At 41.7% G+C, this 15,161-nt stretch overlaps 1 protein-coding gene across 1 annotated transcript in view; it reads left to right on the forward strand.

The window, feature by feature from the left end:
* Nucleotides 1-730: 730 nt before the first annotated feature.
* The window catches only part of oprl1 (opiate receptor-like 1), a gene marked incomplete at its 3' end in the record, with an annotated part of 61,428 nt that continues 46,997 nt past the window's right edge, over nucleotides 731-15,161 (forward strand). Inside the window, 2 exon segments of the mRNA XM_083895059.1 lie at nucleotides 731-844; nucleotides 6,928-7,174. Of these exon segments, the coding sequence (XP_083751185.1) occupies nucleotides 6,966-7,174 (209 nt within the window). The 5' untranslated portion in view covers nucleotides 731-844; nucleotides 6,928-6,965.

The raw sequence follows: 15,161 nt of genomic DNA on the forward strand, positions 1-15,161 counted from the left end.
AAGGGACTGCTTTTATTGCTCACATTAAATCTATGACATCACCTTTAAAAAAAAAAAAAAAAAAAAAAAAAAGAATAAATAAATAAAAATTCGCAGCCTGTGTGAAGGAAGGGTTCAGTTCATTGGAGACGAATCCAATTGAACTGCATTCCGTTAATGGGGAGGAAGAAGAAGATGATGATGATGTACAAGCTGTATCACTGTGAGCCGCGTGCTGCTCATGTTCCTCAGCTCCAGGTTCTGCTTCATCATCATCATCATCTCAGTCACACAGGCTGATGCATGTAACACAATGTAAACACACACACACACACACACACACACACACACACACGCATGCACACACAGCAGCAGCAGCAGATCTCCTTCAAGAGCCAAATGCGCATACAAGATGGTTTACAAGAGGAGATTGAGAGAGGATGGAGGAAGAGAGCGGGAGGGTGTTGAGCAAGCCCCCATCGATCTAAGAGAGAGAGAGAAGGGGGTGGAAGAAAGCCTGCATATGTACCCCCCCCCCCCCCTCTCCACACACACCCCTCTCTCTCCACCTCTCTCTCTCTTTTTCTCTCTCTGCGTGTCTCTCTCTGATGCTGACAGGAGGTGAAGCGCTCTTTCTCTTTCTCTCTCCCTCTCCACCCCCCTCTTCCCTCGTAGTCATCTCGGGGAAACCTGGACCAGAGGAAAGTGCAGAGAGACCAACAGACGACCAGGAGACAGACGCATCCACCACCAAAACCAAGACCGTTGCGCAGTTGAACGCTTGGAGAAAAACGCAGCAACTTCCAGCGGCAGTGTGCTCGGTTTCGGGTCTGCGCGGAGCTCTGGAGCTGTTGGGACCGGAGAGGTAGGATGATGATGATGATGCTCTCAACCTGCTGCTACTGTATGCTGGTTTTTTTGGGGGAGGGGGGGGAGGGGGGGCATTTAACAACAAACATTCACGTGTGTACTTGCATGGTTGCATGCATGTATACAGGTTTGCGCACGTGCGTGCCGGAGCGTCACAGGCTCTGCGCACACTGTTGCGAGGAAAAAATAAATAAATGCGTCTGCAGTGTGTCACTGTGTGTTTATGTTGAGCTCAGCTGAAAGGTCGCCATAACACACTATATAGATACTAATGGTGGCGCGTGGCGTGTGCGTGACGCACTTGAGTGTGTGTTTTTGTGTGTGTGTGTGTGTGTGTGTGCCTCCCATGTGTGGTGAGGTTTGTGTTCGCTTCATCGTGTGGTGCGGTTTATAGTGACAGGTTGTTTGGCAAACAAAAGATGGAAGTTCGGTGGATTTACTTCACACAGTTGGTCTGATCGAAGTGCACGAGTGGTGTGTGTCTGTGTCTGTGCGGCAGTTTCAGACTAAGTGTGTGTGTGTGTGTGTGTGTGTGTTTGTTATTGACTTGTTTAGATTCTGATGAGTTGAAACATGGTGCTATTTTCATGACAAAAGGCCACAAAAAAACCAAACTCATTACCACATTTCTTAGCATTCATGCAGATAAGTAAAGATGGAGGTTTATTTTGTTTACATTTTTTTGTGTCTATAAACTTATGACCAAGTTTTAAACATCCTGCTTTACTCACAATACACAGTTAGCCCTAATGTCAGGTCGAGGAATCACCATCACCGTCGTAGTCATAGTGCAGTATTTTTAATTTGTCAGTTTGTCAAACTTTATTAGAATCAGCCCTTTATTCACGACACGTGCACGAGTCCCTTTCACGTCTTTCCAACGTGTTTTTTGTCACCCTAAACCTCAACGTTGTTTGAAATACTCGATAAAAACCAAACCCAACTCCTTCCCCTCACTTCCTGGTCAGATGAAGTTTGCTCTGTTGTTGTCGTGCTTCCATAGAAGCTCCAAATATGACACACCTGATTCTAATGTCAGCTCGTCATCGAGCTCTGCAAAAAAGCCTGATAACGACCCTTTCATTTGAATCAGGTGTTTCGGAGCCGGGGCTAAAACAAAAGTGCTTATTAGACGTGACAGCATTTTATTTCCTTTTTTTTTTTTAAATAAACAGAAATAGCTACGGACAATGACTTTGTCATCTCCGTGCTCTTAAGATACAAAACAGAAACCAAGGTTGTAATATTAGGACAGCTGTTTACACACGAGGTAAGGTTGAGAGTAAGCAGAGGCTGCATTTTTCGTCTCCACTGTTTACCTGAACTGATTCGTAACCTTTGTGTGCTATTTTGGATCAAATTGTTTCACTGTTTCACTCAAAGAAAATATAATACAAGCATGGCGTGTTTCAACCTGAAGCTCGGTGACATTGGTTAATTGAATTGAGTTCCTAAACGCACACATATTTATGTCCTTCATACAAAGCTCAGGTCAATTCCACCTACAGACACAGACAGACACAGACAGACTCTCTCTCTATATACAAGAGTATTTCATGATACAAGGATAAAACAGAAACATGAATGTGAAAGTTAGAAGGCAAATTAACTTCACAAGTTTGTTGTGGTGTATGCACTTTAGAGGCTACAGGTCTTGTAAGGCCAAGTCCATTCCTGGAATCCATCAACTATATATTGTCCTGGCAAGGCATTAGCCTCTTAGAACATGGTCATTATTTTATTGGTTGGAATGCAGACAGGCATCACGCTGGTATAAACAATTAAACAGTACAACACTAGAATCAATAGCACCGTTGGGTGGAAAATGTTGGTACGCCCCGGGAAAGACTTAGCTTGTACATTAGTTAAGCTAAGCTTACTTAGCTGAGTGATACATAATATTTTAGACTTACCCAATAGTCACAATAAGCTTAACTCCTTTATTCTGTCTGCTTATGAAAGTATAAACCAGACCACAATGAGCCACACACACACACACACACACTGGGTTTTCAGAATTCTTTAGCGATTATAACTTCATAACCTAAACACGTCCTCTAAAACACAGTAGATCCATCCATCCATCCATTGTCTACATACTAGGGCTGTCAAAATTAACGCGTTAACGCAGGATGATTAATTTGTGTAATTAACGCGTTTATTTTTTTTAACGCATTAACGCACTTTCTCACTTTCATCGCGCTACGGGTAGACGTGCAGTTTATGAACAGGCAAGGCGGCGGGCAACTGCTTGGGGCCCTGAGTCGATAGGGGGGCTCCCGACACTCGGAGCCTAAATGCATCAGTTAGGTCGCATCCCCGTCCCTCTTAAACAACAATGGTTGATTTGCAATGACATCTCGGTCGGAAACCCCCCTAACGGGGCCCCACGTCACCTCACGCTAACCTGTGTGAAGCTGAAGGAAAATGAAGAGGAGTTATCAATCAGGAAGTTAGAAGAGGAAGAAAAAAGAGAGGAGGAAGAAAAACGAAAGAAAGACACACAGTTGTAAGTAGCGCTGCTGGCGCAGATAATGATATAATCGTAACATTAACAGTCCCTGTCTAACTAACGGGGACACAGACAGCAGCTAACATTAGCGTCACAATGCTAGCTGACGCTGACGCTAACGCTAACTAGTAGAAGCAGTGCTTCTCCTGCTGTGGGTTTAGTTCCCCCAAGAAAACTATATAACTCCTAAACTTTATATTTTGTTTATAATGTGAGTTATTTACAGTGCAATGTGTAGTTTTTAAAAAAGTTTTTTCAAAGTTATTTACAGTATTGTATTTTTTCTATTTATTTATATTGTCTTATAATGTGGGTTCTTTACAATGTAATGTTTATTTTTGTTTTGTATAGGTTAGGTATAAGTTATTTACAGTATTTTATTGTTCTTTACATTTATATTTACTATATACTATATTTTCACTATACTTCACTTATCTCTCCATTCCTACAACAATATAAAGAGAAAATTAGAATTTTTCTGGCATATTTACGAATGGTAATTAATCGTGATTAATCGTGATTAATCCACAGCTACCCTGTGATTAATCTGATTAAATGACATATTTTTCAGATTAATAATTAATAATATAATTACATACGTCTTCAGTACATTTCTTTGTCCTCTCGCACATCGTGAAAAGTGGTACAGCGGCCCACTCAGAGTGCCGCTGCAGCCTTACATGGACACACAGTTTGAGGTTCTAAGTTTAACTGCTTCATCAAAGCACAGGCGGCCAAAAAAAAAACACTCACACACATGCTCTGTGGCTGCAGTGGAGAGAGTGAATCTGTGAAACACAACACAATGTCAGAACGGAGAGTTTGGATTTCAAGAGGGAGGGAAATGGATGTAAACAGATAGGGGATGGAGAGATGAGGAAAAGGAGGATGGAAACGAAGAAGAGAAGAAAGCAAGAGGATCGCATATAACTCATGTGCAGTGAGCTCGGCAGTCACCCCGGGGAAATTCAGCAGCACAGCAGAGTTACTTTGCTTTTTTGATTTTGATTTGATGAATATTCATGATCAGGCAGTTAGAGGGAGGGAGTCTGGTTCATGGCATAATTTTGACGTGTTGCTGCTGCAGTTTATATAAAGGGGTGTTGCTCAGAGAGACTGTAGCTTTTTCCCTCTGTTGTCCAAAGAAATCTGTCTGGTTATGTAGGGTGATGGGTTCATAATGTTATGATACACTGGAGTAAGTCAATCCCACTTAAATATCTATGTATTCATTTTCTGCTGCTCATCAAAGATTATGTCCAGACATTCTTCTCCCACATCAAGTCCTGCAGCTCATACTTGTGAGGTGATGCAAACCAAATAGACCAAATACTAATTATCTTATCAGAACCATTGTGCTCTTAGTTTCCAAAATACCTTCACACGAGATAGACTATGCCTAAACCATGTCCTTTTAACATGAAGAGCAGTCTGATCTCCTTCTTGGGATTTTCACTGTGTAAGGTGAGATCAGCTCCCCTGCACAAAAGTTCAAGATAAAAGGTAAAGGTTGTAAACCAAAGGCTTTACGTTAGTTCCCTCCTCACCCTGACATTGCAGTACAACATTTGTATCACTCTTTAAACTTCACACCCCAACTGACCGAAGAGACTATACGTCTCATATTCAAAAACCTAACCTGAAGTGAGCGGTAATGTGGGCTGTGCATCGGTCTGTCATGGTGAAGAAGGCGCTGAGGCAAAATGCGAAGCTCTTGATTTATCGGTTGATCTACGTTCCTACCCTCGCCTGCGGTCAAGAGCTGTCGGTAGTAACTGAAAGAATGATATCACGGGTACAAGTGGCCAAAATGGGTTTCCTCCGCAGGGTGTCTTGGCTCTCCCTGGCTCAGAGTAGAACCACTGCTCCTCCCCATCGAGAGGAGCCAGATGAGGTGGCTTAGGCATCTGGTTAGGATGCCTCCATGGTGAGGTGTTCCAGGGAGGAGGCCCCGGGGGGAAGACCCAGGAGAGACTCTTGGCTAGCCTGGGAACGCCTTGGGATTCCTCAGAAAAGCTGGACGAGAAGGAAGTCTGGGCTGCTCTGCTCAAGCTGCTACCCCTGCGACCAACCTCGGATAAGCTGTAGAAGATGGATGGATGGATAGACAATATTTAAGTCCCGATACATCTTAGTCTATTTAGTGTCTATCCTTTCTCAATCCCGTTGTAAATCCTGTTGTTTCACTTGGATTTCAACTGCCTTAACAGGCACAGCAATCCAGAAGGATCTTGTGGTCTTCTTACTCAATGCTGTATTCAGACTGCACTGTATATCCTGTATCAACTTACATAAATTATAAGGACTTTCACTGACTTAAAAATAACAACAATTCTTAGCCCTAAACTTAACCCGTTTCTCAGAAATGAGATTCTGTCTCATCAGGATCACTGTAACGTCTTTGTCAGTGAGTCAAGATATCTGTCAATAATCTTATTGGAGATAAGGCAAAGCAGAAACTGAAAGAGGTCATGAAAGAGGCAACACAATGTGCTTTGTTATGTTGGTTATTTATAATTATTATTTGAAGAGTTTTATGTCATTTTTTCCCCCTCCTCCATATCCTCATCTTTCATATTTTTGGTGCTCCTTCCATCCTTCCCCATCTGCTTTCTACCTTTCTTACCTCCTTCCTCCAATGTATTTCTTTACCTCTTGTCCTTTTCATTCCTGTCCTTGCTCAACTCCCTCCTCTTCCCTTTTTTTGTCCCTCATACCCGTCCTGCTTTTTTTTCCACCCTCTCCCTCCTTACAGCAACCTTTGACTACATTGAGAGGTACAGCAGGAAATAGAGTGACATTGTTTTGCTGCCATGAAAAGTCTTTGTGCACAGTTGTGGAGGATGTATTTGGACTGACTTTCACACTGAAAATCATACTTCCTGCTGTTACTGCAATGCTGGATTTTGTTAAACCATGACAACCAACTTTCTATGACTTTGTTTGTTACATTTAATTTAATTCCAGTGGAACCAACATAGCCTAATATTGGGTTGTCAAACACATCAGTTGTGTTATTGTGGTCATTGTGAAGTGATTCCAATGGTCATCATCAAGCTCTGCAGAAGCCTGATAACGAGCCATTCATTTGAATCACGTGTGTTGGAGCAGAGCAACAGCTGAAACATGCAGGGCAGGGATCCTTGTGGACCAGGATTGAAAAACACTTGTCTTTACCTGGCCAATGTGCAAGTTGTGTAGCTTTCCAGGTGATAGTGGGCATTGCTTGATGGCACTGCAGGAGGTGCTGTGCACATCTATAACAGTCACATGGAAAGGCAGTTAAACATTTTGTAAAAACTGCACATGAGGTTTTGTTGCGTTAATCAACTCAGTAATTTGATTCCTTGCTCTCCTTGACGTAGCACAAAACAATCTTTCATTTAAACTTGTCAATATAAAACAGATAGTTGAGAAGTCATTTTCCACCAGGGTGAAAAATAGCATTTTGCTGTTGCATATAATAATATCAATAATGCTTTATAATAGTTTATACTGATGCTCTTATGGTATTACCTGTGACTATCCTTCAACCTTCATATTTTTTCTAATTTCCTATCTTTCAGGTGGCTATAAGCCTCCATCCCTTTGCTCTTGGTCAAACATGGAGTTCCCAGATGATTTCCTTCTGGCCGAGCTGGACCACCTGCAGCTTTACAATGACTCACTCTTCCAGGACAACTTCACAGGTGGCTACAATGAGACTGACGCGTTACTGCCAACAGGGGTGAAAGTCACCATCGTGGTCGTCTACATGATCGTTTGCGTCATTGGCCTGGTGGGGAACTTTCTGGTCATGTATGTCATCATAAGGTAAGAAAAGGTTTTGGGGGAAATGTATTGTTTGTGAGATTGTTTAGTAACAACACATTAGTCCCAGTCAAGGAATGATGATATGACCTTGGAATGACCACTGTTGCTATAGCAATCCAAACTCCTTAGATGAAATGCTTTAAATAACACATCTATAAATAATTCAGTCTAATGATGAGAAAGGATATAAGATCTTATTATCACATTGTCACTGCATCAGTCAAAGACACGTTTCGTATTTATCTTCAAGGTAAAGACGCTTTTCATTCTGGCCACCTATTAAATGACTCCATCCACTTTTCGCATTACTGATATTGTGAAATGACCATGATTGCATTATAGAACTGTGACTGCATTTAATGAGGCAACAACTCATCTCCTACGACTCTTCTGTGGAGGACACAGTTAGCTACATGACTACCTGTTACTTTCATGTCTAGCGTAAAGCACATAGCCAATGTACAACCACATTTCTATACTACTTTATGTGACTAATCTTGTCAGTCCATTTGACACAAAATGGCCAACATTCTTTTAATAACTACGTGTCCAATTACTGTAACTTGAATATCTGCGTAGTCTTGATACAATAGCCACTTATTTCTCCAGTGTTTGCAATTTGAATACCAGACATACCGAAATGCTTCACAGGACATGAGTATGTGGAACCTCATTAGCCACTTAAGTAACAGACAAAAAATGGTAGAGACGAAATTGCTATTAACATTGAAACAAGCACCAGCTGTGATGAGAAACGTTGAAGGTTTAAATGTTAAATGTTTTGTCTTAAGCAGTAAATGTGTCTGTGTGTCAGTGAACTCACCCAATTATGACGATATGTTTTATTTGAAGCCCAGCAGACAACTGTCTGGCCACGTATGGGTCATGCCTTTGCATGAGTGCATGTCTTGTCTTGTTGGTTTTGTTGAAACAGGCGTTAGTGGTGGACACTTGGCTGATGTGTTGGTGGAGTCGGTGTTTGTGTGCAGCAGGGCTTAGGCCCGATGGGCAGCTGCTGTCTACTCGTGTATGTCATTGAACCATGAGAGTGTGAATGTGACTTTGTTCGTGTTTGCTGTTTGCTTTGTATTTAAGTTTACTACACGTTTAAGTTTGCTTATTCTAGCCATCTCGTCATGGGAGTTCCAGTTTGTTTTGCCACTGTAGCATCCAGTCTGTCTTTTGGAAATAGCACTGCTCAGAGGGCATATTATGACCTATCGTCATGTAAACACAACAATGGCTGAAGCTCTTGGCAAATGGCTACACAACTACCTTCTGGTGTGTTCATCGTTCAATACTTGTTGAAAACACACATCACACTGTATCAAGCAAGCTGTGCAACACATGGCTGACTTTCAGACTGTGTTGGTGTCATTCTTGTTGTAATGTCCACCAAAATAAGTTTTTGAATGACCATCAACACGTGACTGTGATAAAATCATGAGGCATGATGTACATAAAGCCTTTATAATGCATATTCAAATGCCCAAACAAAGTGGGGTTTAGTGTTATAATTTACTAATCCCGTAGGGAAATTCTTTCTCTGCATTTAACCCATCCTCAATGGGGGTTGGATACCTTGCTCAGGGATACCCCGGTCCTTAGACCTGGTGGGGTCTCGAACCGGCCACCCTGCAGTTACAAGCCAAGTTATCCCTAACCCTAACCTTAACCAGAAAAACAATCCAAATCTTCTCCCCAGTTCTTTTAGAAACAAGTTTTAGCCTCAGTGGGAACAGTTGTTGGCCCCCATGAGGACTACTGGTCCAGACAAGGTCAGTGTATATTGCCAGAAGAGATCCGTACACTTTCACACACAGGTGTTGAATCATTTCACCCTTGTGTTAAGTGGTGTCAGCTCTCGGTAAAAAATGACCACCCGCGACAACTTGCCCTTATCAAGGGTGTCAGAAGGCAGCAGCACCCGTCATTTCACAGTGTCAGGTTGAATGAAAGGGCTGATTGCACAAGATGGTAGACCACAACACTTGCCATCACCAAATGTGTTTGAGTAGAGTGCAGGTCTGGTTTGATCTATGGCAAAGGGCTCAAAGGTGAAATTGTATTGGATATGTGTCTGACATGGCTCCTGAGCTTTACGAAATCCTACAATTGCTTTAAAGCATGAAGAACATATTTTTTTGTGTCATATCTAGCAGTGGTTCAACAGTCAAATAGCCTCTCTGTACTCCAACCCGCATGTTCCTTAATGAGAGTGCACCCATGTGTGCGTAGGCATAAAACAGCTGAAGCCACTCCAACGCCACGTCCTTTTAGCACATGTTTTCGACTCATCCAACAGCTTCAGGGAGATCATCTCTCCTAAACTACTGGACAATGACATGATTCAACACTAGACAATGTTTTCCTGGAGGAGCGGAACTTGGCTCCAGTGAGCTGAACACACTGGAGCCAAGTTCCGCTCCTTGTTTTGTTCACTCACCCTTTGTGCTTTAAACATACGTCCGTCCGATGTCTTATGTCTAACACATGTGAAAGATCTAGTCCAGGTATTGCAACACTGTCCAAAGCCATCAGACTCCATTTACAAAGAAATCATTCATGTGTGTCATTTCCGTGACAGTGGTTGAAGAAATATACTTCAAGGCAACCGTAAAGCACCACTTTAGAAAATCCCACAATCTTTGTGGCTAAAAGTATCATTATTTCTGTATCAATTTAGTCTGGGATCATTGACCAGAGTGATGTAACAACTGTTTTCTGGTTTACTTATAGTCGATATTCCCCTTTTTATGGACAAAATTATTAAAATAACCATCAACCAGTTTACAGTTGTATCTCAACATTATTCCTCGATATTTGAGTGATTCCTTTACCCTGTTCATTATTTTTGCCTCCACAAATGTGAGATACAATGATCATTTTAATACATACATTTTAATTTGATGATCAGGGCAGTTTATAAACATGATTCCAAAACACAGCCTTAAAATCACCATTACAAAGGACGTGCAAGTGATATCTGAGCGATCATCAAAAGATGCCCAATTATTCTGACGAATGCAGCTCAATGCAATTCAGCTTGAGCTTTATCTCTACCTGAGACAGACCGACTCATATCTTATCCAAGTGGGATGTAGCAGGTTGAACAGTTCATGGTGGTCTGCCCAATCAATTTATCAAAGCCCCGCAAAAGGTCTTAATATGAAAAGAATAAAGAAGAAGAATTGAAATGAAGCGTGGTCGACCAGATGTGACATTTGAATGCAGTTTTTAGCAAATGACTCATATAAAAAATTATTAAATTGAACCTTGTTGTATGTTCTATGTGATACAGACACACAGACTGTCACTGTTGTCAAAGGTTTCTTGTACCTTGAAGGCACATTTATAAAACTGTATCAGTTATGTCATGGAAAACCATGTGAGGGTTATAATTATATTAGATTCCCTCTCTCTGTCTCCCTCATAGTTGAGGCTGAGGTTTGAGTAGGAAAGTGGCCAATGAGTTATAAGAGGAACATGGTTATGTTTAAAGTTAAGTGTCCTCATTAATAAAGCTATTTATTTGTGTTTGTTACCAGAGTATTTATGTTAATAATCACCCAAGAGCTGAGCATTTTTGCGTACTCTCAGAGGTGCACTCTTAACAAACAACCACTAATAATCCATCCATCCATCCATTATCTACCGCTTTATCCTCCACCAGAGGGTCACGGGGGGTGCTGTGCCTATCTCAGCAGACATTGGGCGATAGGCGGGGTACACCCTGGACAGTTCGCCAGTCCATCACAGGGCCACATATAGAGACAAACAACCATTCACTCACACACTCACATCTATGGTCAATTTAGAGTGACCAATTCACCTAATCCCCATATCGCATGTTTTTGGACTGTGGGAGGAAGCCGGAGAACCCGGAGGAAACCCACGCACACACGGGGAGAACATGCAAACTCCTTGCAGAAAGGCCCTTGTTCCGAAGTTGTTCCAAACGGGGCTCGAACCCAGGAACCCGGGTCTTCTTGCTGCAAAGGCAAGAGTGCTAACCACTACACCAACCGTGGGCCCACCACTAATAATAATAATAATAATAATAATAATAATAATAATACATTTTATTTTAAGGGGCCTTTCCCTGCACTCAAGGACATCATACAGAAATACAAAAGTACATTGAAAAAGAAAACAACAGAGAAAAGAGAACAGAGAGAGGCAGAGGGATCAGGTGGAATAGGCCGTTTTTTTAACAGATGTCTTTTGAGTTGTGATTTGAATTGGGGGAATGAATCAATGTTTCTGAGTTGGGGTAGTAATGAGTTCCAGAGACGGGGAGCAGAGCGGCTGAATGCTCTGCTCCCCGTGGTGGTGAGACGGGCAGAGGGGACAGACAGGTGTGTGGAGAAAGAGGATCTGAGGGATGCGGGAGGGAGTAGGAACATGCAGGAGATCGGAGAGATATTGTTGTGGATGGCCTTGAATGCAAATAGGAATATTTTGAATTGAATACGGAACTGAACCGGGAGCCAGTGGAGCTGTTGGAGGACAGGAGTGATGTGGTGGATGGAGGGGGTTTCGAGTTATGACGCGGGCAGCTGAATTCTGGAACAGTTGAAGTTTATGGGGGGATTTGGGAGGGAGGCAGAAGAGGAGAGAGTTGCAATAATCCAGACGGGTACTGTGGACTAGGGTGGCGGCAGTGTGGGGTGTGGTCCTTAGGTGGAAGTAGGCAGACCGGGTAATGTTATTAATGTGGGATTGAAAGGATAGTGTGCTGTCAAGGATGACACCCAGACTCTTTACCTGGGGGGAGGGTGAAAAGGAGGAGTTGTCAATGGTGAGAGGAAAGCTGTCGGTTTTGGATGAAGTGGATTTGGTGCCAATGAGGAGAACCTCGGTTGTGTTGCTGTTTAAAACTAAAAACAAACAGGAGAATTTAAGAAAACCAACTCATTGTTTACAGTCTCAGATTTAAAACAAAAAGCTTTTCACCCTGGCAGTGGTGCACAAGCACAGGTTTAGCCATCAATTAGGGTGTCAAGTCAATAGGAGGCCAGGGCACAAATTATATCAATTAATATTTTTCAGTCTTACTAAAATTCTCATTGGCAGTGGTAATTTACTTCTTAATGAAGTTTATGACAACCATGCATGTTGACTTTTTTTAATCATTATTATTATAATTTTTTTCATCATTGCTCCAACCGTTAGTCATCATTATCTATAGAATAATACCTAAACACAGATACACACTTGTTTACATGCTTCATTTGAGTGATTGGAGATTCACCTGATGATGAGCCTGTTGATTCCTCTTTAACCCATTGCTGGTGTTATGAACTCTTCATTTTATCTCTTAGAACTGATGCTAAGGGGGGATGATGCCCTAAATGTAGATCAGTATGTTGTCATGGAAACAGAACCAATTTCCTTCAGAAAAATTCCTCAAGGCAGCCCTTTTTCCTCCATAAAAAAAAAAAAAAAAAAAAGAATCTACTGCTTCGACTGAGCAGCTTCACAAAGCTTTGGTGTCAGTCTGCCACCCTCTCTTATGGTTGCTGTCCGCTGAATTCAACAATATTTTGTTCCCTCCCTGTGGTTTGTCTTCTTGATTTTGTGCCTGTAGCACTAAACAGATGCTCATATGAGTCCCCGCTAATGGCCGTTGCTGCAATAAGATGCAAACATACCTGCACTGCAGTACTCTGCCACCAAAAGTTAAGATCTGTTCTCCCCACTGTTCTCTGAAGGCAGCAAGAACTAAACACGTGCTAGGCTTGCAGCGCTGTCAGGAAATGTGCTCATAAAGCAAGTCTGGGCAAACCAAAAACCACTCGGAGACTCCGAGAAACATCTATTCAGATAGACATCCAAGGTGAAAGGATGCTGCAGGATGACAGCTTTTATTTAGTAAAACACAAACTCTGAGGGTGCATATTTACTGTAAATGTATGAATAAAAGCAAATAAAAGCAAGCTCCAATGCAACAAAACAAGAGTAGGAGAACTAATATGAGTAGGGAAGTGGAGGAAAGGATATAAAGCAGGAAATACCTTGCATAATGAAAGTGCACTGTACCCGAGGAGCAGCGTGAGACACCCCTGATCTCTGTCCGTATGTTGCTGTTTATAATTTGATTTTTTATTATTGTTGTTATTCTGTGTCTTCTACACATGTGCTCTATAGGAATATGGAAAGAATACATATGAAGGCATGGTGGGTCTTCTATTAGCCTAGAGTTTCTTTGTATAATTTCTGTAATATATAACTTGTGTTCTTGTGGATTTGTTGTTGTTGCTGGGAAAAAGAATGACCCCATGAGTTCCAGAGAGTCTCATTAATTGTGACAGGATTCTCTAATGCACCTCGTCACTCAGTTAACTGAATCTCTGATGGTGAACAGACCGCTGGTCTTTTTTTTATTATTATTATTATTATGAAAAGAGATCTATTTCCAGAAGCGCAAAATCGGAGCCATGTTTGTTCCTTTTTAGTGAGAATAGTTTGAAGCAAATGGGAACAGAGGTGGTAAAACAGAACGGGTCAGTCAACAAAAGGCCTGCGGGGGCACGGAGACAAAAAGATGCAAATAAAGGAAACAAAATGAAACGAAAGCGAGAAGGTGAAAGAGAGACGGAACATTCAGTATCATGTTTCCAGTATCTGTGCGTGTGTTTGTTCTTGCATTTGATGACCAAAAAATCGTATATACCATACGAGTCAGGACATGTTGGCAAAGTGAGGACATTTTGGCTGGACCTTGGGAGGAAAGATGGGGAACTGTGTGCCTGAGCTTTTCACTCAGAGACTCTCCAGAAGATATATGGTGCCTATATACCTGAAATAAACTCACTTTTCTCTTGTCATCACTTGACACAAACTGCCAGCGACCGGTTAAAAATGACTGCTAGCCTATATATCTATATCTGCTTGTTGCAGTGTCACAGCAAAAATGAAGGGAGCTGCTTTCCAGCGATACGGCTGTCTCATTTGGATCCTTGACAGAAAGACAGAGAGAGAGAGAAGGACAGGGATGATGCTGTCATGTCACATCTGCTAGTCCTTGACCCTGTGACCTGAATCTCCTGCATAGGGATTGATGATGATGGTGTGTGTATTTGTGTGTGTGTACGGCGGGGGGGCTTCCTGTGTATGTTCATCCTTGGTGAAATTGAGCTGAAAAGAACCAATTTGACAGAAGTGAAAGCATTCACCACAACTATAAGCTTTCATTTCATATGAGAATGTGTGTGTGTGTGTGTGTGTGTGTGTGTGTGTGTGTGTGTGTGTGTGTGTGTGTTCTTGTACTTGCGGCATACTGAGGACCAGTGAGGGTTTTTAACCAACAAAGTGAGGACATTTTGGTCGGTCCTCACTTTGTTTTCATTGAAATCACTTCCTTAGGTTGCTATAACATGCTATACTCTGTTTGTCAAAAAAAAAAAATCAAATTGTGGACGACATAGTATATAGTATGCCTTTTTTTGTCAAATTTTGGACCAAACATTTTGCGTCAAATATTTTTTTCAAATTTTGGACCAAACATTTTGGGTCAATTTTTTTTTCAAATGTTGGACCAAACATTTTGGGTCAATTTTTTTTCAAATGTTGGACCAAACATTTTGGGTCAATTTTTTTTTCATATTTTGGTCGACAGTATAGTATGATATATATAGTAGATGTCATTCATGAAGTAGATATTTGTAATTGTGTTGATTTATAAAGTGGAAATGCTGGTCCTCAGTATGCAGCAAGTACAAGAATGCGTGTGTCTGTGTGTGTGTGTGTGTGGAGTGTGATTTGTTACTCTTCAGGACCTTTTTTGAGCATAAACACCAGTTGCCAAATCTCATTTATGAGGAACTGGTTAGGTTTAGTGCTAAGATTTGAATTATTGTGAGGTTAAGGTTGGGTTTAGGCATTGACTAGTGATGGTTAATGTTAGTTAGGCTGTCCAGATGAGGCGAACTCATTGCTGGTGTCCTAAGAGAAATAGCTGTGTGAACCTGTGTATGTGTGTGTG

The sequence above is a fragment of the Microchirus variegatus genome, assembly GCF_963457635.1.
Source record: "Microchirus variegatus genome assembly, chromosome: 9".
Taxonomy (NCBI): Eukaryota; Metazoa; Chordata; class Actinopteri; order Pleuronectiformes; family Soleidae; genus Microchirus; species Microchirus variegatus.